This window comes from Gopherus flavomarginatus, chromosome 6 (assembly GCF_025201925.1).
Source record: "Gopherus flavomarginatus isolate rGopFla2 chromosome 6, rGopFla2.mat.asm, whole genome shotgun sequence".
NCBI lineage: Eukaryota > Metazoa > Chordata > Testudines > Testudinidae > Gopherus > Gopherus flavomarginatus.
The window spans coordinates 123,444,701-123,456,773 of NC_066622.1; the positions used below are offsets into that span (position 1 = coordinate 123,444,701).

At 42.0% G+C, this 12,073-nt stretch overlaps 1 protein-coding gene across 4 annotated transcripts in view; it reads right to left on the bottom strand.

Moving 5' to 3' along the window:
- GRK5 (G protein-coupled receptor kinase 5) overlaps positions 1 to 12,073 on the bottom strand; it is a 229,615-nt gene that overhangs the window by 59,901 nt on the left and 157,641 nt on the right. For 3 of the 4 annotated variants that reach the window (XM_050959000.1, XM_050958998.1, XM_050958999.1), the window contains one exon: positions 6,416 to 6,493. In XM_050959000.1, the coding sequence (XP_050814957.1) occupies positions 6,416 to 6,493 (78 nt within the window). Of the gene's footprint in view, positions 1 to 6,415; positions 6,494 to 12,073 lie in introns of those variants that run through there. The other variant, XM_050959001.1, reaches the window with a different exon arrangement.

Consider the following 12,073-nt stretch of genomic DNA (forward strand, 5'->3'; position numbering starts at 1 on the left):
GCTTCCAGTGTGCTTCAGATTGTGCCCTGTGAGCTGGACCCATCTCTCTCATGGCTAGTTCTATCAAAGAGGAAGGTGTTGAGTAAAACCAGTTCGAAATTTTTAGACAAAATATCTTGTGTTGAAAAATGCCAGTTCAACAAAACCAAAAAACTTTCCATGCAAATCTTTTGGTTTTTGACAAAACTTTCATTAAAAAGGTTTCTGAGGTCCAGGGTGGAATTTCTGGTGAAAACCTGAATGAGAAAGAGAGGTCTTGATTTTGTTCCGTCGAGGAAAGAAAGGAAATTCTGAAACCTCAACATTTTTCACAAATCAGAATTCTTGTTTTCTGGCCCACCCTACAGTTGAGTACGTTGCTTGTGGAGAATGTTAAAGCTTCCCTAAAGAAAGTAAGGTGCCACTCTCCCTCAAACAAGCCCCTAGTGAAGAAACTCTTTCAATGCTAATTTTGCAGAGAATTATTGCCCAGCCCTTAGCCTTTCCTTTTTGGTGAGGATTATTGAGAAAGTTGTGCTGAGTCAACTTTGAAGCCATCAGGAGTCTTCAGATTTCATAGTTCCTTTCAGATGGATATTCTGTCTGGGTATGGCACTAAGATGGCTTTTATCTTGTTGGATAGAGGTCTCTTCTTAGTGATGGACAAAGGCCTTGTCCATGCCGAATTGGCTGTCTCTGTCACCAGCCTTTGATACAGTAGCACAAGAAATTTTGTTGACTCACCAGTGGCGCCTATCTGGGGAAAAGGATATAATCCTGATGTGATTCCATTATTTCCTCTTCCATGTATTCCCTAGAGAGGTTTAGGGTAATTGCTCCTCTGCCACAACAGATCTCATACGGAGATCCCAAAAGAATTTATTTGATCTCCTCTTCTGCACAACATTCATGTGAAACCACTAATGAAGACAGCAAATCAGCTTACACTGAGGCAGCATTAGTATGTAGATGCAGTTCTAGGCCTCATTTCCACAGGAGCGGCGTGAGGGATTTTGGCGCCTGAGGTGCAGGGCCGGCTTGCCGGTCCTGCGGCTCTGGAGGACCTCCCGCAGGTGTTCCTGCGGACAGTCCGCTGGTTCCGCGGCTTCGGTGGACCTGCCGCAGCCGTTCCTGCGGACGGTCCGCTGGTTCCGCGGCTCCAGTGGACCTGCCGCAGGCGTTCCTGTGGACAGTTTGCTGGTCCAGCGGCTCCAGTGGACCTGCCACAGGCGTCCCTGCGGACAGTTCGCTGGTCCCGCGGCTCCGGTGGACCTGCCGCAGGCATGCCTGCGGATGCTCCTCCGGAGCCGCGAGACCAGCGGACCGTCCGCAGGGACGCCTGCGGGAGGTCCACTGGAGCAGTCTGCCGCCCTCCCAAATCCTGGTGCCCTAGGCAACCGCCTAGGTCGCCTAAATGAAAGTGCCGGCCCTGCATTTCCATCAGAGCCAGATAGTGCAATGCCTCTGTTTTCCCAGTTTTTGGCTGAGACTGGGACTTTGGATGTGAGTATGCTACCTTCAGCTTAGTTCAAACAAGACAGAGGGAATGTTAATGCATCAGGGTAAGGTGGAAGAATGGAGGATCCTTACTTGGAATTACGCTTGAAATTACGGCTGCTTCTGTGGCCAAAAGCACCTATTTTTATCCGCATTTGGTTATGCAGCTCTGCAGTTTGCCATGGTGAAACATGCTTGTAATAATCCAATCCACAAGCCACAAAGTGTCCTCTAAATGGGGCTGTACATGGAGACTATCTGGTGGCTACAGCCGGTACAGAATGAGGCTATTTACTTTATTTGTTGTATCAGCCATGGCAAACATATGAGCACTTTTCTCCATGCACTGCACTGGTTACCTATTTGCTTCCAAGTTCAATTCAAGATGTGGAGTTTGATCATAGTCTGAGTCACGGTTATTTGAGGCATTGCCTCTCTCCACAACACCCGATGGCAAGTGCAGAGCTAGCACACCCTAGATTTGATTGTCTGGGGGCTAGTGTTGAATAGTCTCAAGAGAGGGTCTTTTACTCTGGAATTCACTTCCTCTACTGTTCTGAGGACACAGTGCAGGGCCCATCTCCTTCCGGGCTACCAGCTGTGTGAGTCACATGAGGATTTTGGGGGTAGTGAGGTATGGTCTATTTATTTGGGGGGAATTTTTTCTTCCTGTTGTTTCTATGGCCTGTGTAACTGAGCATATTTTAAAGTAAGGATATTTTTATTTTGTTATATGTGTAACGCTTTCCATCTTCATTCCTTATACTTGAACTCACTTAATCCTATGTAATTTTGTTCATAATTTTGTTTTATTTTTACTATATACCAGCTCAGTGCTGTGTTTGAAGGGAAGGGTGTATTTACCCCAGTTAAGTTAATAAGCTGTAATGTGCTTTTGTCTCCTTAAAGGAGCAACAAACATTATTATAACTCTGAGTGGCCCTGGTAAGGGCTGGACACTCAGGGCACACAGCTGTAGGGAAATTTGGAACTGGGAGTGTGTTGGGGTCACCTTGCTGGTTGTAACCAAGGCTGGTGGGGCAGAGCTGCTGGGGCAGAGCTGCTGAACCAGGGCTGTCTCGCACACAGACACTCAGGGTGTGACAGGCATGCCTGCAAGCTGGCTATGAGCATCCCATGATATAATGATAATCTATTATACATATTGCACCCTAATGGGCATGACACAGCTACAACACTACAAACTACTTAGAAATCTAAATAAAAACAACAATAATAATTAATAGCCAGAATATGGAGTCAACAGTTTAGTTTGATTTTGCTTCTGATCCTGCATTCCAAACAGCAGCAGCAGCAACAAATTTACTCTGATTTTAAATTTGAACCATTATTCCAAGAAATAAATCAAGAACATCTACAATTTTCTTCCATCAATCAAGCTTCATGCCAAACTATTTTTATACCAAGACAGTGAGGTTCTTTGAAGTACAGACATAAACCTGCTGAAGAGAGAAGTTCATCTGAAAGCAGAAGGTGTGTGAATCTGAGATTACTTGTCTATTTTAATGGGCAGGTAATTAAACAGAGAAATGCAAACCCCTAATGAAAAAGAGCTCTTCTTTGCTGGCTTGGATGGTACTCCATCAGGGCATCTGCTCTATATACTTAGGCTACATTGCCTCGCGGTTTTGACTATGGGTGTGTGTGGTGGGGGGTGAATAGCAGTGCACACTCCCCCACTGTAATGCTGCCATATAGACTCTAAACGTGTGAAAAAAAATAGTTCCTAGTTAGCATTAATTAAATACCATTTGTGGGATAGTGTAGACAAGCCCTTAGGGTCTTTGAGAAAGGAGGAGATTTGGATTACTAAATCTAGTAACCAATCTGCAGAGATGGCACAATTAGTCTAGCCTCTGGGAAATATTTTCTCCTCCATATGGAGCTGCACTGACGTCATTTCCAAAAAGAAACAAAAATGACACAGTATCTTCTTCCAGTAATAACAAAGCGAAAGGCTGAGGCTAGTGCAGGTACTAATCTCCCACCTCTGGAGACCTGGAGTTAGGTTACAAAGGAAATAATATAACTCTGCATTTCTCTAACCCCTTCCACCTATGAATCTTAAAGGAACGAAGCCTCACAACACAATCAAGTGAGTAAATATTATGACAGGACACAGGATGGAAACCCCAACTCCTGAGTCTTAATATAATTAATAAAACTTGATATATCTTGATTTTAGTAAGGCTTTTCACATATTCCCACATGGCATTCTCATAAGAAAACTAGAGAAATGTGGTCTAGATGAAATTACTATAAGGTGGGTGCACAATAGTTGAAAGACAGCACTCAAAGAGTAGTTATCAATGATTCGCTGTCAAACTGGGAGAGCGTATCTAGTGCGGTCCCTCATGGTCAGCCCTGGGTCCAGTTCTATTCATTATTTTCATTAATGACTTGGATAATGGAGTGGAGTGTACGTTTATAAAATACAGAGATGACACAAAGCTGTGAGGGGTTGCATGCACTTTAGAGGACAAGGTTGTAATTTAAAACAACCTTGACAAATTGGAGAATTGGTCTGAATTCAACAAGATGAAATTCCATAAAGACAAGTGACAAGTATTTCATTTAGGAAGGAAAAATCAAATGAATAACTTCAAAATGAGGAATAACTAGCTAAGCAGTAAAGGATCTGGATCACAAATTGAACATGAGTCTATGATGTGATTCAGCTGAGGAAAAAGGCTAATATCATGCTGGGGTGCATTAACAGGAACGTTGCATGTAAGACAAGGGAGGTAATTGTCCCAGTTTACTTGACACTGGTGAGGCCTTAGCTGGAATACTGTGTCCAGTTCTAGGCACCACACCTTAATAAGGATGTGGACAAACACGTCAGTGATGGTGGTTTACTTGGTCCTGCCACAGTGCAGTGGGCTGGACTTGATGACTTCTTGAGGTCACTTCCAGCCCTACATTTCTGTAATGCTATGACTCTCCTTTGACCTCAAGACCATCCTTCCTTTTGAGGAGAAAGAAATGAATTTGCTACAAGGTGGTCACTGCTCAAGAGACTGTAGGTTTGTCTACACAGCAATCAGAGGTGTGACGGCAGCACATGTAGACAAACCTGAGCTCGCTGAGAGCTAGCTAACTCAAATAACAATAGCAGCGAAGCCATAGCAGAAGAGGAAGCAACATAGGCTGCTCACATGTGCCAAAGACCAGGGCTATGTACTCAAGCAGCTAGTCAATGTTGCTGCAGCTTTACTGCTGCTGTACTTCAAGCTAGCTGGATCAAAGCTAGCTTGAGTATGTCTACAAGTGCTGCAGTCAGTCACAACAGATTGTGATGCAGACATACCCTAGGACTGCAGCGGTGCTGTTGGTCAGCACTGAGGAAGATTGTCAGTGACGTTTTGGGAAACTGCACAGTTCCTTGTCGTGCTTAACGCAAGTCAGTGAGCACTGACCTCTCGCTTTAATTAGGGCTAAAATGTCACTAGCATCAGCAACACTCACTTCTCCACTGCAAAGAAAAACAAAACAGGTCTTCCTGGGGCAAGAGGAGAATGATGGCCTTCAAATATTCAACCTGCGTCCCTCATTACTCTGCAGCAAAGACTTTACCCTAAACTACCATCTTGGAAAAATAAAACCCAGTGGTAAACTTAGGGTCTATAATGAATGGGGAGCAGCAATTCATACCACCAGGATCTGTTCTTTATATTCTTAAAACTAGTCAGGCTCGTCACATGAAACTAGGTTGCAGACAACTCCCTGAGAGAACTTAAAGGGGAGAGGGATCACTCAGTGGTTTGAGCATTGGACTGCTAAACCCAGGTTTGTGAGTTCAATCCTTGAGGGGCCACTTAGGGATCCAGGGAAAAATCAGTACTTGGTCCTACTAATGAAGGCAGGGGGCTGGACTCAATGACCTTTCAGGGCCCCTTCCAGCTCTATGAGATAAGTATATCTCCATATTTTAAAGTATACAAATAACTTTATCGTAGGAAAATGATTGACTAGGAAAAAAGGTGGTCTGCCATGCCTCTCCACCTCCAAATCACACTATATCATTTAAATGTTTTTAAATGCATTTACTACAACATGTAATACATTATCCCTGGGGTTAAACGTGCTCCTCTTGTAAAATCCTCTAAGCGGTGGTTATGGGCCTCAGTTACTCTTAGAAAGCTTGCAGCAGCTGAAAGCCTACGATAATTCAGGTGTTTGAAGCTCAGCATTCGTTGCTTACTGGTACAGACTTCTGCAAAAAGTTAAATGTGGTCAACAAATGAACAAAAAACAAAAAAGAACTGGTCCCAGCTGCAGCCTGCCCAAAATTCTTGCAGCAGCCTCGTGGTCCAGTTCGTAATGCCACCCAGTGGACACAATGTTCACATGAGCTTTTCTCCTTCATGAATACTGAAGATTTAACAGTAAGGACTTGATAGGGAGAAAAGAATATGGATTTCTGAGTATGAACCTATCCTTAAGAAAGCAGCTGAAGAGCAGCGTTCCATGTCTTATGAGACACACAGCTCCATAAAGTATTTACAAGGGATAGAGAGACAACATTAAGGAGTCTAATTCACCAATTGATATACAGCAATTGCCACTAAAAATTCACCACTCACCAACGCTTACCACATAATCGTGTCTGGATTGCCACTGTTTTTCATACTGCATATGTGTAACTTCTACATAAAGAGAAGAGACCAGAGAAACCCTCTTATGCATCAATGGATGCATAAGGCCCCTAAAAAGTTCATTATCTTTCAAAGTGAATTTTTGGACCTAAATGTGACTCCACTTATACCTGGCAGTTTTACTTAACAGATTAAGTTTTGTTCCCCAGAGGATATTACCACTAAACTGCATACCATTGGTTTAAGAGCTTGTAACATCCTCTGTGTAGCAGAGCAGTGCCCTGCATTCCTTCAGTGATATCATTTTGGCAGCCCCTTACCTCTGGGGTGAGGTATTTCATCATGATTTCCTTTCCTTTCTCTCCCAGTTTTTCATCTGGAGCAATTTCATACTCTGCCTGGAAAAGAAATAAAGAAACCATCAATATTTGCACTCACACTTCATCATTATAACTTCATTTTGGAAACGGCCTTAACTGAACATTCCACTTGAATAATTTGGAAGGCAAATATAATCTTCTGATGGAGGTAAACCTGTATAGTTGATCTAATTGAAAAGGAAAACACTGGCATCAAGATGTTTTGACCAAGACCAAGAAAACGGTTCTTTGAAACCAGCCCTCTTTGATTAGGCCACATGAGTAAATTTCATTCATTTATACTTGGATAGATATGCCAAGCCCCAATGTTTTGAAAATGTTTCTGATAATTAAGAACCTCTCTCACTGAGCTTTATTTGTTTTCACTCACTTAGACGTAGGGAGTAGAAATTAATTTTTCCAAATGATAAAGGAGGATCATTTGTTTTGTTAAACTCTATGATAGAGAAAACAACCTCATTTAGGCATAAGGAGAGCTCTCTCGGTAGGGATTTTGGAAGCTTGGGTCCTCCTGTGGATTTTAATTTTTTCCTCTTGGTATAACACTCATTTCTCAAGCTCTTCCCCCTCTGCAGAAATTTTGTCAATCTCCTTTAGTGCTTTCTGATGCACTTTTGAAATGGGAGATCTCAAAAACCTGGGATATTTCAGGGCTTAGAAAGATAAAAGGGACTAAACGAAGAGTGATGTTCAGTACATACTGGAATCTTGTTTGATTTCTATTTTGCATTACAAAAGAGAGCACACACACTGCATTTTTAAATATTATTCTAAGGATTCCGCATATTGTACCAGCACTGATCTATGGTAAATCTTAGGATTAACTTTATTTAGGAAACAAAATATTACTTAGGCATCACTGAGACATTAATCATTTTACTTAAAATTCTTCAGCAACGCAAGTCATTAAAAGACAAGGGGGAAGAAAACCATCCAAAGCTTGAAACCCCAATTGAGACAATAACTAAATGATCATGACAAATTCTTAGAGACATTCTAATTTGTCATTGCCTGCGGTACAAGATTTCAGTTTTATGATCAAAAGGGCTTTCTGGAAAAAAAGTTACTTCAACATGTTTTTATGAATGCTCATATTAGAAAAAGACCCTCTTGCCAAACCAATTAAATAAGTTAGTCCAATACAAGCTGTCTGAGATGATAAATGAGGAGGAAATAAAAGGCAACATATGGTAGATCAGTCTGAACTGGCACTTGGAAGAATGCACTTCAGAACTGTTGCACACTTTAGGACATATACGTTGTTCTCACTTTGATTCAATAAATCAGAAGAAAGGCTGTAATAAATACTCTAGCTAACCAGACCAAGCAATAACATGAAAACCACAAAAGTAATAATAATGCTATTAACCATGTATCCAGCCAATGCTGATTTAGCCATTGTAGCTTAAGCTTAAGGCTTTATACAGCAGGTTGTTCAAACAATCAGATTTCGTTTGGTAAATGACAATGACCACAAATAAAAGAAAATGATACTGCTGATGAGAAATACACTGACGAATAAAATCCACAAGTACAATACTTCCTTCTCAGTAACCATGCTGGGGATGAACCGATTATGTTCTCATAAAACTTAATACAAGGGGCTTTTTTTGGAATCTTTCATTCAATTTCCTGTCCATTTAGATGGTATCTGACTATAGGTCATTTCAGCTCTTGAAAGCATGAACACTCCAGAGTGTTTATAGAATCTTAACCGCATTTTTTTCTCCCAGAAGGTCGGAGAAGTTGCATTTTATCTATGCACTTATGATAAGTTCAAAGACAGGCTAGGGGATTTTTAATTTAAAGCAAAGATTTAAATACAAAATGTCTTTTAAGAAGAGAAAATATTTGTACTTAAATTTAACTCTCTGCGCAGAAGATTGCCAAACACAAAAAGCCAGAATTTATTGGTAATGTCTCAAAGGAGAAGGATTTGGGAGCATAACTAAGACCTCAATTCAGCACAACTCATAAATCATCTAATAATTATCATTCATTGTGACCTCGGCAGCTTTGAGATGTTAAATATTTTGCCGTATAAGAGGTTTAGCAAACAGACCCTTTAAGCAATTTTAATGGAAGTGCATTCATATCAAATGTTGGTCACATAGTTCATATAGTTTGAATTAATATGGCATTTGCTTCTATAAAACAGAGATCAGGAATTCAGGTGGTATTCTCAATGTATGTATCATATATTGTGACTGACTGGCAAGTACCACTGCTCTCTACTGGATGTAGTTACACTTGGGTATAGATGTGACTGTCTTGCTTTATGGCTTAAACAGAGGTTTTAGTTCATTTCAAGTGGAAGAAGCCTGAGTTTCTGAACCAGATTACAATTTTGAATATATATGGCATAGAGAGCCAATTTATTTTAAGTGTTAGTGTCTGTCCATAGCTATGGACTGATGCTGGAGTGTTTCATGGGATTCCTGTTAATCCTAGATGCCGAAAGATAAGCTTTGTATTGACTAAACTTTGGTAGTGAAAGTAGTAAAAGGAATTATGTCATGTATCTGTTGGGGGTGGATGTAAATCACTGCCCTTCTCAAGACAAAAGCAAACCTCCTCAAACATTTGTGATTAACTATCTGCAATGTGTAATTATTTCAATTTATTAGATCTAGCAATGAAGACTCCCCCCTTCATCCCTCGAGAAAGCTACATCTGGTACAAAACACAGCAACTTGTCTACTTAACAACATAGGATGCTGTGAACATGTCACCTCAGTGTTTTACTCTCTTAACTAGCTCCTGACTAACTAGAGTCTAGTTTAAAGTCTCTGTTCAGATATTCAAAGTCCACCAGGGAATTGTCTCTAGCTGCCATGAGAACGACTCTCCCTTTGCAACCATGACATCCCATTATAGTTACCACAACAATGGAAACTGTTGGCCAGTAGGCGAAGCAGAGAGGACGACAGAACTTTAACAGGAGCGGGACATATGCTATGGAACTCCCTCCCGCAAGAGATAGGAATGACCATGGACCTCACTACATAACGGAACGAAATACAAAACTCATTTCTTTTACTAGCTTTCCTGCAGCAAGTTACACACACACACACTTGACACTAAGCCTATTTCTCCTACAGATGGGAACAACTAAAGAGATTTTCATAGTTACTTCTATTTTAAGTTCTCAGGCGGTGCTCGAAGACTAAGGGGACAGACAGACAGACAGATATGAGAGTGAAGATCTGAAATGGGCCTATAAACCCTAACACTGGTGAGTGTTAAAGATTCTCCTTTAGCTCAAACGTTAGAAGCTGGGTTTTGATTTTTGGAAGAAGATCATGAGTTTTATCTCCAATATCACTTGTATGCTATTCAGCTCTCCATGGGCACCTGTGCATATTCTGCCATAGACTGTTACAAGAGGAAAAATTATACAAATACAGACAGATTAAGCGAGTAGCCCAAGGCCACTGAAAGTTTGCTCCGGAGCCCGGACGAGTACGCAGGTATGTTGACTCACAATCTTGTACTTTAACCACAAGACCCCTCCCCTTCTTCCTCAGCACTAGAAAGACTGGTTTCAGTCTGAAAGTACATAATTAATAGGAATAGCATTATTAGTTACAACTGCAACATGGTGCATACCCAAAGTTCCCTAGGGTGCTTTAACATTCATTAAAGTCCACTAGGGAACTTTTAGTGCACCCAGCAGGGTCGGCATGGGCCAATTAGAGCACAACACGTTAGTGCGCTTTAGAAATCACACCTCCGTGTGACATGGAGACATGCCCTGTATCTTAATGTACTGTACGAGCAATCTTAATTCTGGCATTTCCTCATTTGAGTGCTTGTCTTTGCAACCTTAATAATATTCTTTTCACTTCAATTCTTGTGCAATTTCCTAGCTTGAAAAAAGACACCAAAACTTAAATGTCATGTGGAGCCATATAGATCCCCCACATGGGTCATCAGCAGAGTTGGAATCTAGTAACTAGCAGCAGTAAAAGACTGTTATCTTCCTGGTGGACATACCAATACAGGAGGATGGAGACACACACTTTGCCCATGGGTTTCACAGCTATTTACCAGATAGCAAAGGAATGTGGTGACTCAGGAGTAATAAGAACAAGAGTACTTGTGGCACCTTAGAGACTAACAAATTTATTTCAGCTACAGCTCACTTCTTCAGATGCACAGAATGGAACACACAGACAGGAGATATTTATACATACAGAGAACATGAAAAGATGGAAGTATGCATACCAACAGGAAGAGTCTAATCAATTGAGATGAGCTATCGTCAGCAGGGGAAAAGAAAAACTTTTGAAGTGATAATTAAGATGACCCATAGAAGGTGTGAGGAGAACTTAACATAGGGAAATAGATTCAATTAGTGTAATGACCCAGCTATTCCCAGTCTCTGTTAAGGCCTGAGTTAATTGTGTCTAATTTGCATATTAATTTGAGTTCAGCAGTCTCTCTTTGGAGTCTGTTTTTGAAGTTTTTTTGTTGCAAAACTGCCACCTTCAAGTCTGTCACTGAGTGGTTAGAGAGGTTGAAGTGTTCTCCCACTGGTTTTTGAATGTTATGATTCCTGATGTCAGATTTGTGTCCATTTATTCTTTTGCAAAGAGACTGTCTGGTTTGGCCAATGTACATGGCAGAGGGGCATTGCTGGCACATGATGGCATATATCACGTTGGTAGATGTGCAGGTGAACGAACCCCTGATGGCGTGGCTGATGTGATTAGGTCCTATGATGGTGTCACTTGAATCGATATGTGGACAGAGCTGGCATCGGGCTTTGTTGCAAGGATAGGTTCCTGGGTTAGTGTTTATGTTGTATGGGGTGCGGCTGCTGGTGAGTATTTGTTTCAGGCTGGGAGGTTGTCTATAAGTGAGGACTGGCCTGTCTTCCAGGATCTGTGAGAGTGAGGGATCATCTTTAAGGATAGGTTGTAGATCTTTGATGATGCGCTGGAGAGGTTTTAGTTGGGGGCTGTAGGTGATGGCTAGTGGTGTTCTGTTATTTTCTTTGTTGGGCCTGTCCTGTAGTATGTGGCTTATGGGTACTCTTCTGGCTCTGTCAGGAGTAATAGGTTCAATTCCAGGTTCTGTAGACCCTACTACCCCATCCCTGTAGTCTCTTCCCATCTTCATCTGCTCCTATTCCCCCTCCACAGTCCCTACCCTGCTCCTGCTCCTGTCCTCTGAGCTGGCCCTTCCCCTGTCCTCCTGTCCTCTGAGCTCATGCCTGTGTTCCCCCCTGATTCTATCCTCCCATGTCCTTGGTCCCTGCCAATCTACCCACCTCCTTCTGCTCTTGGCCCTTCCTCCCCTACCCCCAGCACCTGCTCCTGACCCCTCTCCCGCAAGTTTTCTACCCTCCTCATTGTCTGCCATGCATCTCTTCCCTCTCCCCCATCTGTTCCTTGCTGTTTCTGCCTTCTCCTCCATGCCGCCTGGACACCAGCTGTAGGAACATTGAAAGAAACAATTTCTCAGCCCTCAGTTTTCATACCTGGCATCACAACAGCCCACAGCAAACTGGAGGAGCAACTGCAGTGAAAGTCCTGCTCAGCCTCTGCAACCCTAGAATGGAGCATGCTCAGGCCTTCTGTTGGGATGGCACAA